This window comes from Pseudopipra pipra, chromosome 23 (assembly GCF_036250125.1).
Source record: "Pseudopipra pipra isolate bDixPip1 chromosome 23, bDixPip1.hap1, whole genome shotgun sequence".
Lineage (NCBI taxonomy): Eukaryota > Metazoa > Chordata > Aves > Passeriformes > Pipridae > Pseudopipra > Pseudopipra pipra.
The window spans coordinates 6,842,334-6,866,893 of NC_087571.1; the positions used below are offsets into that span (position 1 = coordinate 6,842,334).

At 54.7% G+C, this 24,560-nt stretch overlaps 1 protein-coding gene and 1 long non-coding RNA gene across 4 annotated transcripts in view; one reads left to right on the forward strand and one right to left on the reverse strand.

Moving 5' to 3' along the window:
- ZBTB16 (zinc finger and BTB domain containing 16) overlaps positions 1 to 22,304 on the forward strand; it is a 53,708-nt gene extending 31,404 nt beyond the window's left edge. For 2 of the 3 annotated variants that reach the window (XM_064634759.1, XM_064634758.1), the window contains exons 4-7: positions 2,913 to 2,999; positions 16,589 to 16,759; positions 18,883 to 19,050; positions 19,322 to 22,304. In XM_064634759.1, coding sequence (XP_064490829.1) covers positions 2,913 to 2,999; positions 16,589 to 16,759; positions 18,883 to 19,050; positions 19,322 to 19,551 — 656 coding nt within the window. In that variant the 3' untranslated portion in view covers positions 19,552 to 22,304. The remainder of the gene's footprint in view (positions 1 to 2,912; positions 3,000 to 16,588; positions 16,760 to 18,882; positions 19,051 to 19,321) is intronic. The other variant, XM_064634760.1, reaches the window with a different exon arrangement.
- On the reverse strand, positions 2,911 to 5,148 carry LOC135402060 (uncharacterized). The gene is made up of 2 exons (XR_010425019.1): positions 4,940 to 5,148; positions 2,911 to 3,816 (listed from the first exon to the last, which is right to left on the reverse strand). It is a non-coding gene; the product is annotated as an uncharacterized LOC135402060 (long non-coding RNA).
- Positions 22,305 to 24,560: the final 2,256 nt, after the last annotated feature.

Here is a 24,560-nt window from a genome sequence, read left to right on the forward strand (position 1 = left end):
CAGCCCCTTCCTGACCCACAGGGATGCTCACCATGGTCCATGGGGCATCCCGCTCCCGAGAGCCACTGTATGCCCTGGCAGCACTGCCTGGCCCAGCCGGGATCAGACTGTTCCCTTGCATTTCTTGGAGAGGAAATTAGATAATAGAATCATGGAATCGTTAAGCTGGAAAAGACTTTCAGGATGAAGTCCAGCCTGAGTTCTGCCCCTCCTTATGGCTTTGTTGGGGGCACCACAGACCCGGGCAGCTCCGACCTTGCTGGGTGGGCATGGGGCAGCACTGACTGCGCAGATTGCGCGGGATGGAACAAGCGGAGGCTCCTCGCTCGTTCGCAGCAGGGACCTTTATTAGGTAGGGGCCATAAATTTGCTTGCGCGGATATAAATGTGCGGCGGGGGGGTTGGTGCCAACAGCGAGGCTCGCGCCGAACGCAGCCGATACTTGGCAGCACGCGGAGTCCTGTCCCGTCCCATCGGGAAGATCATCCCGAGATATCTATACACTGTAGGCGATACGAGGCGCTGGCTAAATATACCCTCACGTAAATATACGTTCGGAGGGGCTGATGGTTTCTGTTTAAAGCAGGGAGAAAGGCGAGAGGGGGAGAAGAGAGCCCTGCCACGAGCTCCGCTTTCCAACGTGTCCTACTCCCTTTCATAACAAACAGCGAACCGTGGTGGGTTTTTTCTGAGCCCTGTTATAATAAGCTCAGATGTTGGATGACATTTTTCCCGGTGACTCACATAGTAAAATTAACCTTGAACTATTTACATATTCAATCGCCGCCCTCCTCCTCCCCCTCCCCGCCGGCGTGTGTACATTACAGGAATTCTGGCTCCGTATCAGTTTTTGTTTTGCTGATGAGAAAAAAAAAAAAAAAGAGAGACAGAAAAAAAATTCCCCTCGCCTGGAGTACACATCTACTTGAGGGAAAGAACACGCAGTCCTGGCCTTTGGAAATTGGCAGGCGGCGTGCTGTTCCCGCGCTGATAAGAGGTACTGTAAATAAAACTGTACGGCAGCGCCTGCTGTAAATGCCCTGCGTCTGTACTCATTGTTCTGACAGCTCCGGCTTTTTTTGGGTCCACTGTTTTGGTACACACTGTGCTTCCTTATGTAAGCCAGCGCGCCCAGCTCCTCCCAGCGTTCGCCCTGTTTATTTTCGCCTCGCCAGGAATTTTTCCTCCCCCCCTCCCGCCCCCCAGCCAGATGCTGGCCGCCTTTGCCTCGCCTGGCCGTGCCTCCCTGGGGCTCTGCGGCCCCTCCGGCCACGGCTTGCGGAGAGCGCTGGCATGTCCGTCCTCCCCCCCTCACCCCACGTGGAAATAGGGGAAGAAAAAGCAAACGCTGTGTTTAGCAGGGCCCTGGTGCATCTCAGCCTGTGGATGCAGTGAGAACCCCCCTGAGCACAGGACCCCTGGCATCACCAGTGCACGGTCGCAGGGAGGGGGCACGGGCACGTGCCAACAGTTGCCCTGCCCTGGGAGGACCTGTTGCTGCCATGGGTTGCCATATCCTCACGAATCATGGGTTGCTGTAGCCTCATGGATCACATTTTGACGTGGTGGGGCCGGCAGTGCTTTGAGTGGCGATGGAGAGCCATTGCCTTGGCAACTGCTGGCTGCGCATCGCCCGCGCCGTGTGCCGAGGAGGGCAGCCCACGCCGCTGCCCTATTGATCCAGCCCTCTCCTCCCCGGCAGCTTCTCCCCATCCCAGCTCTGCATGGCCACGCTCCTCTCCCTGCCACGGGTGAGGGAAGGGACCACCGTCAGCACCTGCATCCTGGCGATGCCCCACATCCCTAATGGCATCTCGGGCACGTGGTCACCTGGGCTAACAGCAGGTGAGGGGGAGTTGCCCGCCACCCTTCTCGTGGTGCCCCAGAGTTTGGGTGTGTTTGCCCATTTGGAGCGGCCGCACGGCCCAGGCACACTCAGGTTGTTTTGAATGCAAACTTGACATCGCGGCGAGGGTGGCGGGGAACAACATATGCACAGTAAACAGGCAGACTGTCATATTGATTAACAGATGAGACCTCTATTATCGATCAGCGCTTGGCGAGAAAATTTATCACGTTTAATTTCGCCGCTGCCAAATATTTCTGCCTGCAAGCCAGCCTTTACTGAGACAATTTAAAGGCAAAGGAATTCTCTATTCAGTGCATGTCATGATACCTCTCCCTCTCCCTATTGCCTTCTCTACACACCTTTCCCCAAATCCCACCCTGACAGTGGGACAGGGGCTTGAGGGTGGGAAGGGGGTGGGAGACCCAGTCTGGACCTCTGAAAATGTGCAGCATGACATTCTGTGGGGTGGTGCCCCTGCCTTGAAGGCTACTCTGTCACACTTAGCTCCTCACAGCAGATGAATCAAACCTCGAAATCTAAGAAATAGGACCTCAGCTTTGTCCCACAGAGATGCTGTTGAATGCTGTGTGTGTTGTTAATCTGGTTTCATCTGGAAAGTCCTTATCTGCTGCTGGGAATCCTGGGTTTTTCCTCAGTCAGTTGAACCATTCTAGCCATATCCCCCATCAGGTCTGTCCTTGGGTACTGGAAACAGCAGCCATGATGGGAAGGGGCAGGAAACCAATTGCAATTGGATCAGTTACAGTGCTAATGAAACACATTGATGTTTAATGATTTTTTTAAAAGATAAATAAATAAATTAATTTATTTTTTTCCTGGCAAGCAGCTCTGTATTTTGCTGTGACATGCAAGGAATGGGAGTGCAGAGATGAGTGAGGCGCTGCTTTTGGTGTCTGCACAGGGGACACTAAACATGAAACCCGTCCATGGCACCATCCTGTGGTGTTAGTGGTGCTGGTGGCCGCAGCAATGCCCCCGTGCAGGTTCAGGTGGGTGTCCATCTGTCCCTCAAATAACCCTCCTCTCCCCTTTCTCTCCCCAGCGGGTGCCAAAGCCCTGGTCTGCGATCAGTGTGGCGCCCAGTTCTCGAAGGAAGATGCCCTGGAGACGCACCGGCAGACACACACCGGTACGTGGCAGTCCCCTTCCATCCTTCACTTAGGCACAGGGTTAACATTTGGGCTGCCTTTGTCACCCTTTGCCCAACAGAGAGCTGGACCCTCTGCAGTTCTACCTCTGCCTTGCCCAGGCAGCCCCAGTTCCTCTTACAGCAAAGCACAGATTTAGGCACCATTTGGCGCAGCACTGTTGCACCATTGCTCAGCATTGCTGTGGGAAACGATGGTGCAGCAAACATGAGGTCATTTGCTCCCTTTGTGAGCAAACGCCATCCCTGTCCAAAGAGCTCCCAGCAGTTGGCTTCTGCCATTTTTCTGCTCTCGCACTTCCCAGCCTTTCAGCAGCACTGCCATGGGGAGCACAAGGAGCTCTTTATGCCTCTTGCAAAGGCTGCTGTGCCCAGGAAAGGTTTGCTGTGGGGTTTGGGGAAATTAATGGCCGGGCAGTCCCAGGTGGAGCCTTTCACCCCGCAAAGTCAGGCTGGAGCAGGGCAGAGCACCAGCTCCTCCCGCGCTATATCGGGAGCAGTTTAACTGAGCACAGGCTTGTCTTTCAGTGCTGAAAGCCCTGATAAATGCCACTGGCTGTGAGTCTGTGCTCGGGGCTGGCACAGAGAGCCCCTCCGGCTTCACGCCGGGGGTTTGAGGATTGATGCAAAGTGCTGTGTCACCAGGTGGGAATGGCTCCGGCCGTCATCTGATCTTGGAGCTGTGCTGGCCAAGCACCAGTCCATAAATCCCAAAGTACTTGCCCTCCTTGTCCAGAGCTGTACAGCTGGAGGCCAAGCTTTGCCATTCCGGGTGTATTTGGAAACCATGTGCTGTAGGCTGAGGATGAGGAGGAGAAGCAGGAGGCTGTGACAGAACGGTCAACACAGCAAGGGACTAACTGTGCAGGGCTGAGAGACCCAATCCCAAGCAGGGGGTTCAAGGTGGCTGAGCAAATAGCGGCTACTTCACCCTTTCCTTCTATTTCCCAGACTGGTTGAGCATCCTGGGGCAGCCAGTGGGAGCCCAGCCTTGCAGCTCAATGATGCCTGCACCCAAAAACATCCCACAGATGTAGAGCAGCAATGTGGTTTGGCTCACAAACCTGACATTCCTGTGGGGATTAAACCCCCTTTGGCTGGTGAATCCTGGGGCCTGGACTGTGCCAAAGCTCAAAGGGCAACAGGCAACCAGAGCAAGGGGACGCGGTGACCCGAGCGGAGCGGGTTTGTCATCACCACCTCTGGCTGTAAACATGTCAGAGTGGGGCTGGGTGGCGAGGGCAGCTGAAATGAATTGCTTCCTCTCCTCTGCTGGCACACAGAGTGCCCTGCCCTGGCACAGAAAGCATCCCTCCCCTGCCTCGCTATAATTAACCCCCTTCCCAAATAACGGCATCTCCCAGAATGCATTCATTTTGGACGTCCTCCCTTTGCCCTTAGCAGCAGGCTGGTTGGCAAAAGACCTTACAACTTTCCAGGTTAAAAAAAAAAAACAATAGCCCTTTTTGGTAGGGAAGCAGGTAGATTCCTTCTGGGGGTTTCCTTTCAGCATATGGGGCTGTTTCCCATGCACACAGTCCGCACCCAGGATCCCCTTTATCCTGTTTCCTTTCCCACTGCCCTCCCTGCTGCTTCAAATGACAGCGACAACATGAAGCCAGGCTGTTTTACACGTGCTGCATCGAGCACTGCTCATTTCTGTGGCAGAAAACTGACGCCTCATTTCCCAAAGCAAGGCAAAAACAAGAACAGATACAAAAAAATAGTTCCTGCTTGTAAGCACAGCACTGGCTGTGCTGTGTGCAGCCCCATGGACACGGGGCCGAGACGCCCTCTCCGGGTGTGCACTGTCCTTGGCCCCCATCCCATCACAATAGGAAAAGCAGCAACTGTTTTGGCTCATCTTCCAGCAGCACAAGCTCGGTGCCATGCCAGGGGGGAGAGCATGGAAAATTCCTTACCCTTCTCCTAAAATGTAGAGGAAAAAACAGAGTGCATTGAGAAGATGGCCTGACTACCCCCGGGCAGCACCTCTGGGAGTCGGGATGCGCACACGGACGGTGTTGGTGTTAACGGGTTTTGGGCTCGCGCCGACGTTTATAAATATCAGAGGTGACTTGTCTCGAGTTTCCTCCCGTGTGCCAAGGCAGTTAGCGTGTGGCAGCCAGTGTCAGTCCCCAGGACGGCGTGGATTTACTCCTGACCCAATTTCACATGGGCATGATCAACACCTAATATAGAGTGTGTTTGCTTCGGTGTGTAGTTGGCTCTGATTTGTGGGGTCAGCGTGCCCCCGGCTGCGCTGCCAAGGATGCACAGGACCCTTCACTCCCCCCTACCCGTATCCCCCGTGAGCATCCCATTCCCACATCCCATACCCACATCTCTCCTATCCCTCATATCACCTGCCCAGAGACACAAGTAGCAGAAAAGAGTTAATGAAACCATGTAACTGAAAATTGTAAAGCTCTATATCTTCTCCCCGTTTTTCTTTCCCTCTTTTTTTTTTCTTTTGCTGGGATGTTGGTAACGTTTTGATTTAATAGTTGGCCAAACACAAGGGTCTATTTTATTCAGAGTTTACAGGCCTCAGGGCTGTTATTCCTCCAAATTTAATAGCATTGAAATTGCAGGGTTGGCGATAATTTGCCTATCACTTTCTGCTCTCCCATTGATGTTTATTGTCAGCGGGATGGAATCTCAATCCGATTCACTTAGATAACGTGTCTGTTAAACATTTAGATAATTGTGCCATCATTAACTTGTCACATTATTTTAGAGATTCAAAACAGTCGTGCGGTATAAGCAGAGGTACAAAGAGAGAAAAATCCAGTGGTGAGAGCAGGAACCCGGGAGCAGAGGCGGCGGGATGTCCCCACGCTGGGTCCCACGGCAAATGTTGCTTGATGGCAGCACAGGGGTTTTTAAAAAATTTTTAAATTATTTTTTTTGTTGTGTGCTAGAGCTCTTGGTGCTTTTCTATGGAAGAGCATCCCAGAAAGACTGTTACTGGCTTGGGTTTGCCAAGGGATGCGTGGGAACCTGGAGGAGGCAGAGGGGGGACTGCACCGGAGCTGCGCTGTCAGACAGGCATGTGCTGTCCCCGCTCTTGGCAAATGTACATTGAGTCCAATTCTTTGCATATTTGTCTTATTGCCTCATGTTTATTTCGCTTTCTCTGCTTAAGAATGGTCCCTGCCCAAAACCTAGCAGTGGTGCTGCAGCTATACTGCACACTGCTTCTTCCAGTGTGGAAATGAAGGGCTATGAGCAAGTGGAACTTTACATGTGAGTTTAGTGATGAGAGCTGTAAATCACAGTGAAACATGAGTTCTGTTTGCCTCACACTCAGTGTGGTGCCACGAGCTGTTGGCAGGCCAGCACTCCACTGGGGCACTTGGGATGACTCTGCCAATGGCTAGGGCTTGTCTTGGTGGTGGCACTGGTCACCAACAGCTGTCTGCAGTGCCTGCTCTGATGGCAAGTGGCACAGGTTTGGGAGATGCCGCTTGTGGCTTGAGCTGCTGCGTCATCTCCCATGGCTTGATCGGAGCTATGCCCAGCACAAGCAGCCAGCACAAGCAGCTGGCACACTTCCTTACCAAAACCAACCTGACGTCTTCCTGGGCTGCCTGTGATTTTCTATTAGCATTTCACAGGACTCAGGAGAGTTTTCTCAGAGCAGCTCGATGAGGCTTCTGGGGGAAGTACCTCCAGATCATGCTTTTCTCCATAGCTGGAGATAATGCACTATGGTATTAAGTACGCTTAGAGGTAATTATCCCTTCTGTGCTCGCCTTGGCTCCACAGTCCCGGGGGAAGGGAGCACCAGCGATGCTGTGCTGTGATGCCCAGTCAGTGCTTTGCAGATTTTCTGTTGGGTGCAAGAGTGGATTTTGGATGCTCAGGTACTGGCCCCAGCTCACACAGGGTCTGGGGGCAGCAGGTCCTGGGGGCGCAGCACAGAGCCCCTTTGTCTGACAGTAATGTCCTGTGACAGTGCTTGAAATCTGAGTCCTGGCACGCATTCCTGCAGCCGGGAATCTCCCTGCCTTCCAGACCACGGCTGCTTCTGCCACCTTGACAGCAAATGGCAGCAAGAGTTCCCTGCACTCCAAGGTGGGCACGTGGGGAAGTGTGATGAGGCCGGGTGTCATGCAAGTCAGTGGGTTCACCAAAACATGCAAAGAGATGGGAATGTGGCACAGCCACGCAGCCGCAGCAGCACCGGGGCCAATGGTCTGCCTTTAATTTTCCTGTGCAAATACTATTTAAAGCGTGATGAGAAAAGCCCTCTCGCTAAGCTACAGAGAAATCTTTCTTGTCCTTTAATTCTAGATGAAGGGGATTAGTGTGAACATATTTAACCTCTGACCCGCAGACAAAAGCATTTTCAAATTTAGTTGCCAAGTGGCTCCCCATTTAGCCAAACCAGTGCAGTATCACAGCAAGTTTTTTCCCTTCCCTCCCTTGAAAGCTTTAACATCCATTGTTGCCCTGTAGCACCACAGGGACTCAGCAGCCCTCCTCTGCTGGCATTTGGGGTGCTGGTCAGAGCCTCATAAGGGACCTCAGCATGGCACAGTCACTGCTAGAACCCTCAAAGGCTTCACAAAGCCAGCATGTAGCCAGCCCCTAAAAAAGCAAAGCCTTCTGTAGATGAGGCTGGTTTCTCCCTGGTTTCTGCACGCCCGCCTCAGCACTGACACGTGCCCGCCTGTGATGGCACAGAGGATGTTTGGCTGTCCCTCTGGAGCACAAAGAGATGCCTCCGTCCCCCTTTGCTCTGGAGCAAAGGGATCAGCTATGGGGAGCTCGAGGATGCTGGGCACTACCGTGCCGGGCTTTAGAAAAGAGGGATGAAACGCGGGCTCGGAGGCAGCCGGGGTCTTCTGGTCCAGCAGAGGAATGCCGAGAGGGGCCTCCCGTCAGGAGCCGGTGTCCGTTTACAGTGCATCTCTCATAAACCCGGCGGCGGGGGCGAGGGCAGGGGGACCGGCCCTCCTGGTATGTGATTGATTATCTGGTATTTATGCCATTGAGGACTTTTCAGCGGCTCGGGGTCAGGGGGTCATCTCATGTGTCTTGCTGCAAATCCGCTTCCTTTTGTACAGTGCGGGCTGGGTGAGCAGACACACAAAAACAGCTTTTTCTTTTCCTTGGGAAAAAGGGGAGGGGGGCGGGCTGGTGTCAATGAATTTTTTTTTTCAGCCTTTCCTGAATAGTGTCCTTTTTAATTCCAAAGAACTTTTAATTAAAAGTAGCAGGAAAGTTCATCTCGACAAGGTTTAACTTACCTTAGCAGTTACTTTTGTCCCCCAGGATTCGCATCTCCCTGCTTTACAAAAACCCCCCAAGAACTGGGGGCCAGGCTGCGCTCGGTGCCGCTCCGCGTCTCCCCAGCTTTGCCGAGGGGGCCTTTTCATCTTTTCTCTTTTTTTAATGATGGGGGTGCAGGAATAATAAGCAGATGCTGCGAGTCCCGGCTTTGTGCCTTGCAGCAGCCGGTCACTCCACTGGCCAGGCTTTGCTGGGCAGCTGCCCCAGTGCCAGAAGGGTCATTTTGTCAGAAGGGATGTGAACCAGGGCTCTGCAGCAGCTCCATGGGGCCAGAGGATGCCAGAGTGGTGCCACCCTGGCCAGGAGAGATGCATGAGTGGGCAGTGGGTGGGTGCTGCTCTGTGCCAGGTGGGATGGTGGCAGTGGTGACAGCAGTGGTGATAGTGATCTCCCATGGGAAGACCCCTCAATCTCCTCACCAAAGCTCTTCGTTGGGAAGCAGAACAGTTTCTAGCACATCAGTTGAACTGTGGTTCAGAAGCAATGGGGGAAATGTGCTGGGTTTTCAGCAGAGTTGAATTGTTTTTTCAGATGGTTTCACTCCAAATTCCAACTGGGAAGAGGAAATCTGGGAAGCCAGTGTGGTAAAGACAAGTAAGGGCATAGATGGCAGCTTCCCATCTGATGCAGTGGCCAGAAATGCCTCCGTGATTTACCTCTGGTTGCTCCAGTGAAACTGGTCCTCAGGAAGGGCAGGGATGATCCTTCAACACATCTTCCTTGGGAATGGCAGAGAGGAATCTAGCATTCTTCAGGATTGAGAGCAATGGGATCAGCTTAGGGGAAAACAGCACAAAAGGAAGGTGCTGCACATAGACACCCAGATACCAGACTAGTGCACTTTGGCCAGGTGGTATGTATGCTTTGCCAGGAACAGAGGCAGTTTTCTGTTGGTACCTTTAGAGCTGAAACAGCTGAGTGCTGAGTTTTTTCAGGGTTGATCAGGATTGAGGCTACATGAATGGTTTTGATATATTTCGATAGATATTCAGTACAATGAAAAGGCTTTGGGGAGTACAGCTTTGCAGGGAGGACGTGCCTCCAGCTTTGGCCAGAAAGCTTTAGGGATTGCAAATGGCTTCAAACAAGTGTTTGGCCTGAAAAAATGGAAATTGGGCTGGAAAGTACAGCACACCAGAGGTGTGAAGTGTCTGCAGTGCGTTCCCAGGCTGGCGCGGAACTTGGGGAAATTAGGAGCTTGGGAACCTCCCGCCTTCCCCAGCCGGCAGGTGGAGATGCAGTAAATGGGATTGGCCTCTAAAATCCCTCTGCCAGATTTGCACAGTACTCAGTTTCTTCAGGAAGAGGAGAAAAGCCTGCTCAGGCTCTTCCAGTGCAGGCTGAGGTGATGCTGAGCACATCCCTTCCTTCCAAAGCCTGGGGACCACATTCAGGATGGGGTTGCACATGCAACGCTCCAGGGTGGCTTGTCCCCTGTGCTGTGGATAGGGCTGTGCCTGGACTGGTGCTGTTCCCCCAGGAGCATCCCTTGCAGACCAGGAGCTGCCCGTATCCCTTGGTTTGCATCTCTATGGTGGGCTTAGCATCCTGCCCTGCAGATGGGGTGCACACCACAGTCCTCCTCAGCAGTCAACCCCACACACCCCCAAAAACACATCCCCCACTGAACACCCCGTTTGGGCCTGTGGGCGGCCGCAGGACTTCACCCAGCGCGGGTCCAGCTGCCGCCGTGATTGACGCAAAGCCAGTCTATAAATAAAGTCTTTCTCTCCTCTCATAAAGACTTTGCAGTTTAGTTTGCTTTCAAGGTCAAGATCAGACCTTTCTAAATAAACACATATCAAAGGATCATTAGCGGAGCAGCACTGTTAAATTGAGATATTAACTTCTGTCAGCCGCACGTTTCCTTTTTGTTCTGTAACTCGCGACTGCAGCGGGTTTTTATTATTTTGGCCCTAGGCGGTAGCATCTGGCTTCTGTAGAGACTGTAAAAATTAAAAAGCAACACAAATCATTGCGAGAGAAAAGCAGTAAATTCAATGATAAGAATTTAAAATTAAAATGTTTCGGCGCTTTTATATTCAGCAAAACATGAAACGAATGAGTTGTGTGCCTGTTGCCATAAAGCCGCCGCCGCTAATCGTCGCCAGGCTCCTTCCCTCCCCGCGCGCGCCCTCATAATTGCTCTGCCTTAGCAATTGCAAGGAAGCAGTGAGGGAAGGTGATGATGATGTCGGTGGTGACAGTGATGGAGATGGAGGGTGGTGGGGTGAGGCACAAGGTGCCACCGATGGGACCGGGGGAGCAAGGGGCTCCCCAAAAGGGAAGCAGGACGGGGATGCGCTCGTCCCACCGTGCTCAAAGGGAGACAGAAAGGTCGAGCTGGGAGGGTGTGACTAATGCGCCGGGTCACTGGGATGCGGGACCGCATTGTCCCCCAGGTCCAGATGGCCCCCAGAATAAATCACCCCCAGCAGGCGTGGGCTGCCCGTGCCAGAGCTGCGGCTCAGGGTGTGTCACCCGCTGCCCGGGCTGCTGCGGGCACCTGCTGCGGGCACCCGCATCTCGAGCATCCTCCCCGTGCATCCCGCCCAGGCACTGCGGCGAGCAGGAGCGTGCTGGGTGGGAAGCAGCCCTGTGCATCACTGTAGGAGCAAAAAATGAGGCATTAAGTTTTGAGGGGGTTTTTTAATCCCCCGTGCTTGCAAGGTCAGTGTTGTACATCTGCTCTGAAACCCCAGAGTTTTCCTTGGCGTTGGTAAAAGGGTGAGTGGGCATGGAGGCAGCGGGCAGTGCTGGGAGCATGCCCTGCCCTCCTGTTGCTGGAGCAGCCACATGCAGCCTGCAAGGAAAAACCAGCAGCACTGGCAGAAGAGCGGGCAGCGCTGGCTGCCTTTTAAGAATTAATTTCTCGTAGTCAGTTAAGTTGGGAAGAAAGCTGCTCTATCTCTGAGTAAATAATAATAATCAAACAAATGCCCCCTTGGGAGAAGTTGCCTTCCATAAAGATGTTAATTAGCATGGAAGCCGAGCCATGGAGTCCAGAGGCAGCCTTTGAAACCAGGATGATTTGGTGACTCTGGCACAAAACGTGCACATCTCTGTTTATCATCCAGGGTTTTCCCCTGTCTCTCCACTTAACCATGAAGTTTGTAGAGACTGTTCATCTCGGTACAGAAACAGGTGCCACCATCACCCCTCAATAGCACTGGAGCGGGTGAGGGTTGCAAAGGGCTGGCTCTACGTGACACCCCTGCAAACCCAGGTTTCCAGGCAGGCAGGTGCAGGTGTCCCTCCTCAAGGAAGGGTCCTTCACACTGCCCCACGGGTGCACTTCAGTGCAGCCACCAAAAACATCACTTTGGGTTTCATAATAATCCCAAAAACAGACAGTGAAACTCGGTTCATCTTCTTACCCTGCGCATGCACCCAGTGCCCTCCTGGGGCAAAATGCAGCCTTGGTGCTGGTGCCATCACCAATGTCCCCAGGCCATGCTGGTGCCCACTCTCCTACCTGTCCTTTATCATCCATCCTCTTCCTCCTCAGCTCAATGGCAGCAGGACATGTGCAGTGCCCCCAGGTAGCCTTGTGCCAAGCTGAGCCCAGTGCCTTCAGGCCGTCCTTAAGGCCAGCTGTGCCGGGGCTCAGGTGCTGGAGCTTGTGACAGGATGTTCCAGGCAGTGTGCCCCTTGCCAGCACTGGTGCCTCTCCCAGCCTTCCCGTGGGCAGGGCTGGAAGGGAGAGTTATCTGCCTCTCTCTGACTGTCATTGCCAATGGCTCCTTCCTCCCCAGTGCTGCTGTTCCTGCATGCCAGGGCCTGCAGCCACCCCTGCAGTGGCAGCCAGCAGCATTGGCCAGGAGGTGGAGGCTGGTAGGGAGCCCTTGACACACTGCCAAAAAAAACATCAAACATCCCTGAAATCTCAGGAGAACCAACAGACCTCAGGCTCCTGCTTTACATGGCCAGGTTGTTTTGGAGCCATTCACCTCTGTCTTAAGGACAGCAGTAGTATCAGCTCACCTCTTTGGCATGTGCATTATATAAGAGATGATGTTAAACATGAAGAGTGAAGGAGGAGGGAGCCTTGTGGGAGACCCCAAATTAGCAGGACACAAGTCGGGGATTTCAGGGTGGATGCAGGAGGCAACATCATCAGCATCCATCGACATGAGCACCCTCATGCCTGAGGTAATGCCTTCCTGGTGTACCCCTCTGCAGCCTTTGATTCTGAGTTCTTGATTATTGCAGCAGTGGGTGGATCTGCCTCATTTTTAGTCTGATAACACGGCTCTGAGGACAGGCAGGGAAGGGTGGCAGTGTTACGAGGAGGACTGAGAGGGGTGGTTTGGTTTGCGCATCCTGGCGTCGGCGCCACGTGTCTGGGGACTGCCTGCCCCGTGCTGCCACAGCTGGGGCTCAGCAGGGGTTGCTTCACCAGCACGGTGGCACTGGTCCCCTTCAGTCCCCCCTCCCCTGCTGCTGCAGCATCTCCAGGTCACCCCACGCCCGCCCGCACAGCGGGTCCGGGCTCAGCGGTGCTGCCGGGAGCTCTGGGGGGCTGGCGGGACAGCTCACACGTTCTAGCACGGGGGGAAAAACTTGAAGTCAAATGTCTGAAAGTCAGATCCCTTTTTAGTATGAATTTGCTGTATCTCATTCTGAGCACTAATTCCAATTTAATTGCAAGTGGCCTGAAGCCTCTTCAATAGGAGTAACAAATGGTTTGATTTTGTAAACTTCATCAGACTGCATTTTAAATGCGACACACTAGCCCGGCTCGAATGCCAATGAAGCACTGAAGTAGCTCTCTGTTTACTAATTATCCGTTTTTACTTCAAGCCACGCTGGCTGGCTTGTCTGATTAAATCGGATTTGTGGGATAGAGAACAGCTAGCAGAGTTTTCTCTATAGTAAACGAGATTGAAACTATGGCCCGCCTGGCTGCACACTGTAAATTATATTTCCTTTTAAAGGGGACGTGTCGCCTTTCTGCCACTGGCACACCTCCTGCATCCATAACTCCACCAGAGTCCGGTGCCGGGGGAAACCCACCCCACGCTGCCTCCCTCGCCTGTTGCCATGCTGGTTTTTAGTTTAATTCCTGCTCTGGCAGAGGCAGCGGGAGGGAGGCAGTGCTGTGCTTGATGCCACGGTGCTGCAGCATCCCTCACCGTGACTCGGACAGGCACGCTGTCACACGTCACATCTTGCTTGTCATCAGGTCTGTGGCAATGGCACTGCTTTGGGATTGGGCTGCTGGAGAACAGCAATGTGCATCTCCAGGCTTGAGGCCATAGGCTTTTCCCTCCAGCAAGCATCCCTCCCCTAAAAATCGGTTTTGGGACCACCTCCTATTTAAGAAGGGTCCTGCAGGACACAGCCAATGTGCTCGCCCAAAGAGCATCCGATACCCAACTCGCTCCAGCTTCTGTTTGCAAACCCCGCAGCAGCACCAACAGCTGCCCCACAAACAGCTTACAGCTGCCAGCACAGAGCACAGGGTCTGGCAGGGACACAGAAACCAAGGACAGTGGGCAAAGGTGGTGGCCAAAAGTGGCCAAATGCAGCATGCAGGGCTGCACTTAAACCTCCCCGGTTGCTAAGACTTTAATTCCGCGAGCTTGACCTACGCCGCCCCTTCCCTCAGTATCTATCTTTGTGCCCGGGGGCTTTTTATATTTTAATTTGCTTTTGAACGTCCTGCAAAATTAATGGCGCGCTCGGGGCCATTGTGCAGTGTACAGTAGAGGGAAGGGCCGTCGGCGCCCGCCGAGAGCCGGCGTGTTTCCCAGGGAATGAATTGCTCGCCCGCCTTCACCCCTTTTAATTGTTGACAGTAAAAAGCGTTTAAATGCTGCTTAATTTGTAATCATCTTCCTGCAAAAAGGGGAGAAACCATTAAAATGTCAGAGAAATGAATAAATCCGTCTCTCACTGATTTGGGGTGGCAGCGTTTCTTTATCAGAGGTGATTTTTCTTCCAGTGGCTGAGGGCTGGCTCGGGGCTGCTGCGGCTGGAGCCCAGGGATGCGCTTATGGCAGGACAAGGGACCTGTCCCGTTTTTTCCTACCTCCCATCCTCTCTCCAAGGGTGGGACATAGTTGACATGTAGCTTAAAAGAAAAATCAAGTGACTTCAAGGCCGGCAGCAGGCGGTGCCCAGCAGAGCCCTGGCATGGTGCCTGCTGCGCCCCTTGGCTGCTGGAGAATGTCACCAGTGGAGCCTCAGGGCTGGGAACAAGCAGTACCTGAGCTCGGTGCTCCATGTCCCACTGCAGGGCCGTCTCCCACATCCTCCACCTCCGCACCCGGCCAGCATCAGCCTTTGCGCCCTGCAGATGCTCTGCTCTCAGAGGGCAGCTGGCACTGGGTGCCTCCACAGGCCATGCCAGTGCATGTTGACCTCCCACTTCGGGGTGTTTATCTACTTAATGATCCATTACTTGGAAAAAAAAAAAAAGGCAATTAAAATCTGCCTTTTGCAGGTCCTAGGAAGCAGCACCCGGGGGATGCCCAGCTCCGGGGACCAGCCCCGTCCTCCGGGTGTGCACAAGGCGGCTCGTCCCCATCGCTGCGGCTGCTGGAGTCGGCCCACTTTTTTATTCAAGCGGGGGCCAATTAGTTTCACAAATGAGGGCCCTACGGTGCCAGGGAGGATTTGTTACGGCCCCGCGCGCCGGCCCGGCGGCATTGTCCTGCCCTCCGCCCCCACGGGAGCCCATTGTCCCCGGCCCCAGCGGGGGCTGCTGGCGGCAGATTTATCGGGGCCGGCGTCCCGCCGGCCGGGGCCTCCGCTCCGCAGCTGGCCGCGGCGCTGGGGGCTCAGCCCCGGGGACCTTTGACCCGTCCTGCTGTCACCGCCGGGGCCGCCGAGGGCCGCGGGGCCACATACCTCTCGGGATTTGCTTTGCACGGCCCGTTCGGGGCTGCCCGCTTTTTTTTTTTTTTTTGCCTTTTTTTTTTTTTTTTCTCGGGAGCGTTTTGTCCGCAGCTGCGTGGGGGGCACATGAGTCCGCACCCCCCCGGGATAAATCCCTGCGGAGGGAGAAAGGCAGCTCCCGCGAGGGGCCGCCTCTCTTGCCGCTTTTATTCCCATTTCACCGGGGTTTTTTTCAGATTTTGAAGCGGTTTTGGGCAGCCCAGTGCAAGGCTGGGACTGAGCATCCCCTCGGGCAGCTCCTTCGTCCCCAGCAGGGCAGACCTGGCCACGGTGTGCCACCACGCCTGGGTGGGTGACAGTGCAGTGTCAGAGCAGGGTGTGAACCAAGATGCTCTCTGGGATGCCCAAAGCCCCTGGGCCAGCCTGGAGGTGTGGGGCTGCCCAGGAGCATCCTCCCCTGGCACCTGCCTGCATGCCAGGCAGAACCACGATGCTGACAGTGCTGCTGCCCACTGTGTCCCTGCCCCGTGGTGCCATGGTCCTGCTGGTTCCCCCGGGGTTGGTTTTGCCAGCATGGCAAGCAGCCCCCCACCCCTGCTGTTCCTGAAGGCAGCAAGGATCCATTGGTTACCTTGAACATCTTGTGCTGCTAATGAATTGCTAATACAATTTTCTAGCTAATTTTATTTCCATAGTCCTCACATTTTAATGTCTCCAAAAAGCGAGCATTTATTTGCTTAATCTCCCTGTGTAATACAATTTGCAGTGACTCACAGGTTCTGAACAATCAGCTATGCATAAGTGAAAACAAACTGTTTAACAGCACAGAGGTCTGAGATGTTTACAGACAGGGTACGGGCACCTAGGTTGGGGTTTTGTCCCTGTTATGTCACTGCAGCCAGATTTGTACATGTGGGCAATGGGATGGAACTTGGGTCTGCACTGTGGCTTAGGGTCACGTGCAGCACAGGGGTAGGTGCATCACCCTCACATCCCACCCCCTGCTCCCGAGGGCAGCTTTATGGGATGCTTCTTTGGAGTCCCCTTTCCCCTGGGCATTGCAAGGTCTGAGCTCAGCAGCCTTTGCAGGGGTGTGGGGATGCAGTGGTCGCCCAACAGCTGCCTTGCATTTGGGCATCCCTTGTCATCCTTAGGGCTCCCACCTGCCTCCAATGCAATAAAAGGCACTTGTCTTCCTCAGCAGTTTCCTTGGGAGGACCAGTGGCAGCAAGGTTGAGGTGGCCAGTCCTGCTGCTGGAACCCCAACAATACCCAGAGCCCTGCAGCTCTTGGGGTCCCCCCTGCTGCCACAGTGTCCCTGCTGCCATGTGGGACTGGGGACCCCCCCACAGGGGGGTGATGGGACAGCAGGCCAGGGGTCCTGGGTGCCAGGCTGTGCCTAAGTGGCATCTCTCCCTCTCCCACAGGTACTGACATGGCTGTTTTCTGCCTGCTGTGCGGCAAGCGGTTCCAGACGCAGAGCGCGCTGCAGCAGCACATGGAGGTGCACGCCGGGGTGCGCAGCTACATCTGCAGCGAGTGCAACCGCACCTTCCCCAGCCACACCGCGCTCAAGAGGCACCTGCGCTCCCACACAGGTACGGCCGCACCACCAGGGGGCTTGGGACTGGGGGGGCCAGGGCAGGCTCCTCCTCCACATGTAGAAGAGAAAACTAGGGGAAAGAAAGGTGAATTGTCTTAAAAGCATGGAGGTGACTGAAGTGGCCGGAGTTTAAAAACAAAACGGAAACAAGAAAGCTGCGTGTAATAAGTTGATCCGGTCGGAGGTGGCACGTGACCTTCTTAGGGGGTGTGTGATCATATCCGCCTCATCAGCTTACGGCGGTAGATGCACATAATCAGCTGGTGCTCGGCCCTAATGGGATTAGGGCGACCTGTGCTACGTGTAGCTGGTGCTGCCGTGGCCCCAACCAGGACAGGGCTTGGCTGCGGGATCGCCGGGTGGGAGAGCCTTACGCTGTGTCCTCAAAGCGCCCGCGCCGTGTCCTCAGCTCCTCCGACGGCATCCCCAGGCAGCTCCCTGGTCCTGGCCACGGCGTCAGCATCACCACTCAGAGCTGGCCACAGAACACTCCTGAAAAAGCTGATCCTTGGGGAATGAGCAGGGTCATGCGGGATCACATCTGGTGCCATGGTCCTCCCCAGACACGTGGGTGAAGCATTCCTCACCCATCCTTTGCCCTCACAAGGGGGAGGCTCGTGTGACCTTCTTGGCAGCAATGCTGTTGCCGGCAGGGAGAAAAATGTGTGCCAAGCCAGGATGCCCCTTCTCCTTTCTCCTGTCAGCCAGTGGGCATGCACATGATCTCCAAAGGGGACTTAAACGTGGCTGCTGGCAGTCTTGTGGATGGTGTCATGGAGGGTTGCTCTGTCCATACTGTGGCTGGCAGCTGCCAGACCCACATGTGGGCTTGGGGTCCCGATGTGGGAAACGGGAATCCTGTGCTGATGATAAGCATGTTAATGCTGAGCACTGGAGCTATTTATAGCCAGTAATCCGGTGACCTGGGCTGCGGGTCGGGCTGCGCGTGTCCCACCCCAACCTCTGCTGCCTTAGCAGCTCCCGGCTGTGAAAAAACACCAGGATCATCAGCACTTTAGGAGCATTTAATCGTGCTGCGTGGTGCCATCCTGCACGGCTGCAGGATGTTCATGCTCTCCCAGGGCCGGGGCATCCATGGGCCCTGGCTCCCCTAAAAACTGGGTGGATGGAAATGCTGGCTGCCTCTAGCTGCAAAATTGCTGTCCTTGGCTGTAGGATCAAAAGCCAAGGTGACAGTTTGGAATTGGGCATGGGGAGGGGAAAGGCAGCTGCCCACAGGCACTGCTTGCCTCGCCTTCAGAGGGGGGCTATGAACTGCATCCCAAGCATCCTCCTTCCCCAGTGCCCAGGCAGCAGCTGCAGAAGGGGGAAAGGGGCTGTAGGGCTGGGCTGCAGCACACAGGGAGAGAGTAAAATATCATTTTAAAGAGGAAGCAAAAGCGCAGGCATGTGAGTATATAACGAGAAGGACAATTTATGCCCAGGCACGAGTGCAGTTTGACACGGGGATAATGAAAAAACGTAGGTCATTGTGGATGACTTAAGCCTTCACAGCTGAAGAAAATGTATGAAATGCGGGGAACATTACACGCTTGGCAGCTCTGCACATCTGCAGCAGGACAAGTGAAATACAGTTCGCCATTCTTTACCATAAACTGTGCTTGTAGGATATGCGGCACAGAGAAATTGTAATTACAGTGACAAGACAAATCAGTAATATTTAAATATTCATGAACAAAGTCTCTGACGATCAATCTATCTTTATTGTCCTTGCCTTCGCGGCTGTAATAAATAAGTAGCTGGAGCCCTCACCTTTCCTTCAAATCATTCTGCCTTTGGTGCCGAACCGGAGTTCATTTATCAGCCACCCAGTCTGGAGCATGGGATGTGCCCAGGGCTGGGTCTGTGCCAGTGTTGCCAAGTGAAAAACCTGGGAATTGGTGGCGGGAGGGTTGCAGTGCCCTCCAGTCTCTCTACCCTGCCACAGACCCAAGCATCCCCTCCACACAGGCATGTGGGGGCCAGCATGCTGCCACTGGGGCAACTGGAATGTTCTGTCCCTGGGATGGCAGTGGGTGCCCAGACTAAACAAGCTGGGGAGCTGTTTTTGGTATGGCACAGCAGAAAGGCAGCCCTGACCCACACGTGTCCTTGCAGGTGACCACCCCTACGAGTGCGAGTTCTGCGGCAGCTGCTTCCGGGACGAGAGCACGCTCAAGGGCCACAAGCGCATCCACACCGGCGAGAAGCCCTATGAGTGCAACGGCTGCGGCAAGAAGTTCAGCCTCAAGCACCAGCTGGAGACCCACTACCGGGTCCACACAGGTACGTGCTGGGGGGTCTTTGGTGACTCTGGTGGTGCCAGACTGGTTACTCTGGCGGAGATGCCGGCAGCGTGGATCAGGGCAGCAGCCAGGGATAACGAACCTCTGGATGCACCGGCACGTAACTATTGTAAATAGGGGATCAATAGTCACATTGGTTCTGCTGTTCATTACTTGGTTATCGGCTGTGCCCGCCGCGGCAGCATCGATGCCGGGCAGTTAATTACTGCCTGGAGGCCCTCAGCCCCCACTGACACCCCCATCTCCCTCAGGCGAGAAGCCCTTCGAGTGCAAGCTGTGCCACCAGCGCTCCCGGGACTACTCGGCCATGATCAAACACCTTCGGACCCACAACGGGGCTTCCCCCTACCAGTGCACCATCTGCCTGGAGTACTGCCCCAGCCTCTCCGCCATGCAGAAGCACATGAAGGGCCACAAGCCAGAGGAGATCCCTACCGACTGGCGGATAGAGAAGACCTATCTCTACCTCTGCTACGTCTGAGGAAGGAGGCTCAGGGTCAACAGGGCCGAGTGGCAGAGGACTGGGCAAAAAAAAAACCAACACCAAACCCGCAGCGTCCATGGCCTTGTTTGTTTTCCGTTCTCGTTCGTTGCTTCTCGCTGGAAGGATCCTGTGGCTCACGCCAGGGTGGGGGACGCACCAGCCCCTTCCCCAGCCCTATCTGCACCACCACCCCAGCTGCTCATGTGCCCACTGCCCTCACACCCTTGCTGCAGGGCAAATTTCACCCCTTGCAGTCCCCAGACAGCCCCTCCATCCCCCTTGGCACTGGTTACTGGCACTGCTGGGAAGACTGTGTAGGAACAAGGCGCTTCCCTGGAAGGGTGTGTAGGGCTGGTGCTCTGGGAAGGCTTTAATTGCTGGTGTCCTCCGTCACTGCTGATCCCACCGTGGATGACCCGTGGAGGACCCGAGCTCCTGCGTGGTGAGTGGCCCCCATTTCAGCAGGTTCCTGTGCTCCCAGGCTGCAGTGTCACAGGTGGGAGAGCACCAGGGCCCTGCGAGCTGCAAGTGCTGTGACAAGAGTGTCCTGGGGGATCCTGGCCACAGGAGGGTGTTTGGGGCAGGGAGCCAGCTGTTAGCCAGGCTGCCTCACGCTGCTGCCCGGCATCTGGTCAGCTGCAAGGGGCACCAGAGGCTGCTGCTCTCCCCTGACCAAAGACCTCTCTATGCATTTCCCCCTCCTTCCCCGCCTTCCCAGGGCAAGGGCAAAGCCCCCCATGGGGAGATGCAGCTCGTTTGGTGACGCCTGGTTAATGCCAGTGCTGAAATGGGGGCTGCTGGTGTGTGATATCACTCCAAACGGAGGGATCCTCTTTTCTTCTGCTGATTTGGGACACCTGGAAGGTGCAAAGTGTGGTGGTTTGTTTTTTTTTGCCCAGCCCTCAGCTGCAGGAACCTGCAAGTGAGTGGTGTCCGGTGGCAGGTGGCTTCGCTCGCCGCTTTTTTTGCTTTTTGTTTGGTTTTTTTTGAACTTCCTTTTGGAATATTTCTGCATTTAGCACATTTTACTTGAAATTACCTCATTTTTTGTGACCTCATGAGCTTTTATTGATTTGGGAGGGACGGGGGGCAGTGTGGCCGGGGTATACCAGCTGCATGCCCAGGGTTGGCAGTGGAGGGGTGGTGTGACGGTGGTGTCCCTGCCAGCCTCCCGTTGTGCATTATCCTTACCAAAACTGGTATTTTTTACCTGGCCCCGCGGGGCCGGGGGTGTTGGTTCTGAAGCTACCTCTTGTGTTCGTTTTTGTTGTGTTTCTCCTGCGCGGCCGCGGGCTCGGGGGTTCCATCCCACGGCTCTTTTTTTTTGTTGTTGTTGTTGTTTTGCTGCATTGGGGTAAAAAGGGGGAGAAAAGCGTTGTGGGGAGCGGGATGGTGTCTGGATACAGTTTGGAGGGACACTGATGGCTCCTCCGGGTTTGGGGTGCCTGTCCCACCTCTCCTGGTGCCGAGCAGGGATATACCTATGGGAGCAGCATCCTCCCTCGCACCCCGGTCTGGCTCTGCACGTACGTGCGCGCCCGCCCGTGGGACTGTTGCTGCCCCACACGGGGGACACCGCTGCTGTACAATCCGGGATGTGACTGTGGAGAACGGCTCGTTTAATTGTTGTGCCTAAGAAAAAAAAAAAAAACTAGAAAAAAATATTAGAAAAAGAAAACAGTTCTTTCACAGAGAAAGTTGCTGCAGTTTCTGGCGCGTGCACGGCAGGTCCCCGCGGTGCCTGGGCGCTGCTGGACGCGGGTGCCACAGTGCCACAGAGCACGTGGCTGAGCTCATGTGGCTTTTTTTTGGTTTTTTTTTGCTTTATCCTCCCCTCCCATCCTGCCGTTCCTCTCCCTTAGTGCCGCAGCCCCTGCTGCGACGGCATCGGGGTCGGTGTTGGAGCGATGCTGTCGTGTCCCAGGCGCGCGTCCCCGCACTGTTCGCCGTGGCACAGCCCCTGCCACCCCTCCATATATATATATATGAGTATATATATGTGTATCATAGCAGTGAGGACCAAGCGCCGCGCGGGGCCCTGCGGCCCCAGGCTCCCTCTCCCCTGGCTTGTCGTCGGTGTCGTGAGCGCCCGCCTGCCCGTCCCGTTGCTCTGTGTTGCCGCTCGTGGTTCGGGTCCGTCGCTGTCCTCGTTCCGTCTACCTCAGCACCTCTCTGAGCCCGGGCGCAGAAGGTGCCCAAGTTCCCCTTTGGTTTTCTCAGAGTATCTATCGGCTCCTATTTTTTGTACGACTTTTGCCCGTCTCCCCTTGCCGTTTGCTCCCCTGCGGTTCTGCTTGTGAGTCCTCTCTGTCCTCTAGCCACAGATGCCATTAGCTAAGTTTCCTGAAAAATAAAGAAAAACTAAAAAAAAAAAAATACAAAAAAAAAAAACAGTTGTGGTGTCTCCTAGTTGCAGCTCTCCGCACCTGCCTTCGTCCTGTGTAGATTCAGATGCATTTCTTTGTAAGACTTCAGTGTTTCTGACAGGAAAAAAAAGACAAAAAAAAAAAAGGAAGAATATACTGCTGCAGGTTTTTTTCTCTCCATGTGTCACTAAGTGAAGTTCGTGCCTTCTATAGCAAAGAGAATATTTTTTACATCCTACTAACAGTAGATTTTTTTGTAGTGAACATTTTTTGTATTTTTATTTATAAGTCTCATAAGGAAAATAGCAATGTTCAGTTGTATACCTTGAAATCTGCAGTTAGAAAACAAAAAAACAACCAATAAAGTTAATTCCGTTGTCTCGGTCTGCCGTGTCCCATTCCTGTGCCAGCTGGGAGGAGGAGGAGGAAGGATGCATCCCACCGGCCTGGGGCAAGCTGCAGGGAGACCCACAGTGGTGAGTTTGGGGTGCCTGTTCAGAGGGGTGGTGAGGGGGGTTCTATCCCTAAACCAGCCACAGTGGGTGGGGGTCCCCCCAGGACATCCCAGTGGATGGGGAGCATTCCGCAGCCCTCGCCCCAGGACCCAGGCACGCTGCCTGCGTGGCTCACCAGGGAGCGGAGCAAGTTTGCCTCAATGAAAGTGAACTCGTTCATTTAAACCTGCCTGCAGAGCCGTCCGGCCCCCTGCTGCGTTAATTATCCTGTAGTTCCCGACTGATTGCTGTACACTAAGCTTAAGCCCTCCTTTATTTATTTACTGACTACATTAACAGCAGCGCCTGCTCTCCTTTTGTGCTGTGGCAAAAGGCATGGCACCGCACGCCGTGGCAGAGCCAGGTGGGTGCTGCCAGCATTGCCCAGCTGTGCCTGCGCCCGATGGGTGTCATGGTGCAGTTAGATGTTAATTACAGCACGGCTGGAGTCACCGGGCACAGAATATTGCTTAGTTTTTATCAGGGATGGATGGTGTGTGCCAGGCAGCAGTGTGTGCCGGTGTCAAGGCCAGGCTTGTCCCCTGCCCCAGGGCTTCCCAGTGGGTCTGGGGAGCTGCATGCCCACCCCAAGGTCCTGATGGTGGTCCCTGCCTCCCCCAGTTCTCCCCAGCACAGTTCTTCAGGAAGGCTTTGGACAAGTGGTGGGGAACTTTGATCCTGGTTTGGGCAAGCAGAGGTGGTCCTACTGTGAACAACCTGTGGGCTGCAGTGCCCTGGGAGAAGGGGAGTGAAGGTCCTTTCAGTGTTTGGCCTGGCACAAAGGCGTTATAATAATGGGGAAATCGCAGTAGGACCAGGCCTTTGTGTGCACGCTCATGCAGCAGCTGGGAGCGATTATGCTGCAACAATGTTCTGTTCCATCAACATTATGTCCTCATTAAACCTTTATTAGGAGATTAGATTCAGATTTATTGATTTTTTTTTTTTTTTAAGAGGAAAATCCAGGCTCCTCTCGGAGAGATGCCTGGAACTTTTTCCTGCGCGTGGCACTTCTCGAAGTAGCGAGAGGGCAAAAGGTGAATCTGGATCTTTACTCCAGCATAGGCAGCCTCCTCTTCCAGGGGAAAGGACCACTGAGCTGCACGAAGGGGTTTGCTTGGGTTTGGAATGCTTCCTAGCACAGAGAAGGACAAGGACCAGGTGGCCACCAACACACTCCATGGGATGCAGCAGCACAGGTGAGCATCTCACAATGTGGCCCAGGATGGGCACACATCTGGATGCCCTCCTCCCCAGGAGGGCATCCAGAGAGTCCTGGTCGGTAGGAGAGGGATGGCAAGGCTGGCTTGGGGGTCCTGCTGCCCTGTCCCCTCTTTGAATACAGGGTCTGAGTGGCATCAGACACCTGGGTCAATGGGCCCATTGGATTTGTCTGTTGGAGCGTTTGATGTTACATGAAGGCAGCTCATTCCAGAGGGTGTTAATTGCCCGCTGCGCTGATCAGGTCTGTAGCACCATCGATCTCGGCGGGATCAATGGGCTGATTTAGTGTCTCACGAACTCTTTAACTGGACACCTCATCAATAGGCAGCCACTTACAGACCATCAGCGCATTACTGCAGGCCAGCGCCGGCAGGAGCCCACTGCACCCATCCTCAGCCCCCATCACTCAGCAGGAAGTTTTCCTGCAGGTGATGGCTCTGGGATGGCAAGCGGGAGTCTTGGTCCAGGACCAGTGGGTCTGAGGGTGGCTGTATGAGAGCCAGGTGCTGTCGGCCCACCTGTTCCCCATCACCTGCAAGCCCACTATGGGCAGGGATACTCCTAGAGCAGGGGATGGCCCTCCCGGCATCTCCAGTGCTTTCCTCTTTGCCTCGTGCCTCTGCCCTTTGCAGGGGTGGATGGGCAGCAGGAGCTGGGGACCGACTGCAGCTGTGGTGGCAGTCATGACACGGTTTGGCCGCTGCCTGGCACTGGGTCTCTCCCAGTTTGCTGAAACTGCTGGGCACAAGCGTGGTGGGGATCTGCGGGACAAGCGTGCTCGGGGGCCGGGGCAGGGAATAAAGGCGGCATCTGGGGTGAGGGGTAGGAAAGCCGAGGGCAGCGGGACTCCTAGGGCGTCGGGGACCCCCCGGGGCAGCGGGGACGCCCCGAGGGCGGGGGACTCCCGGCCGGGCGGCGGCGG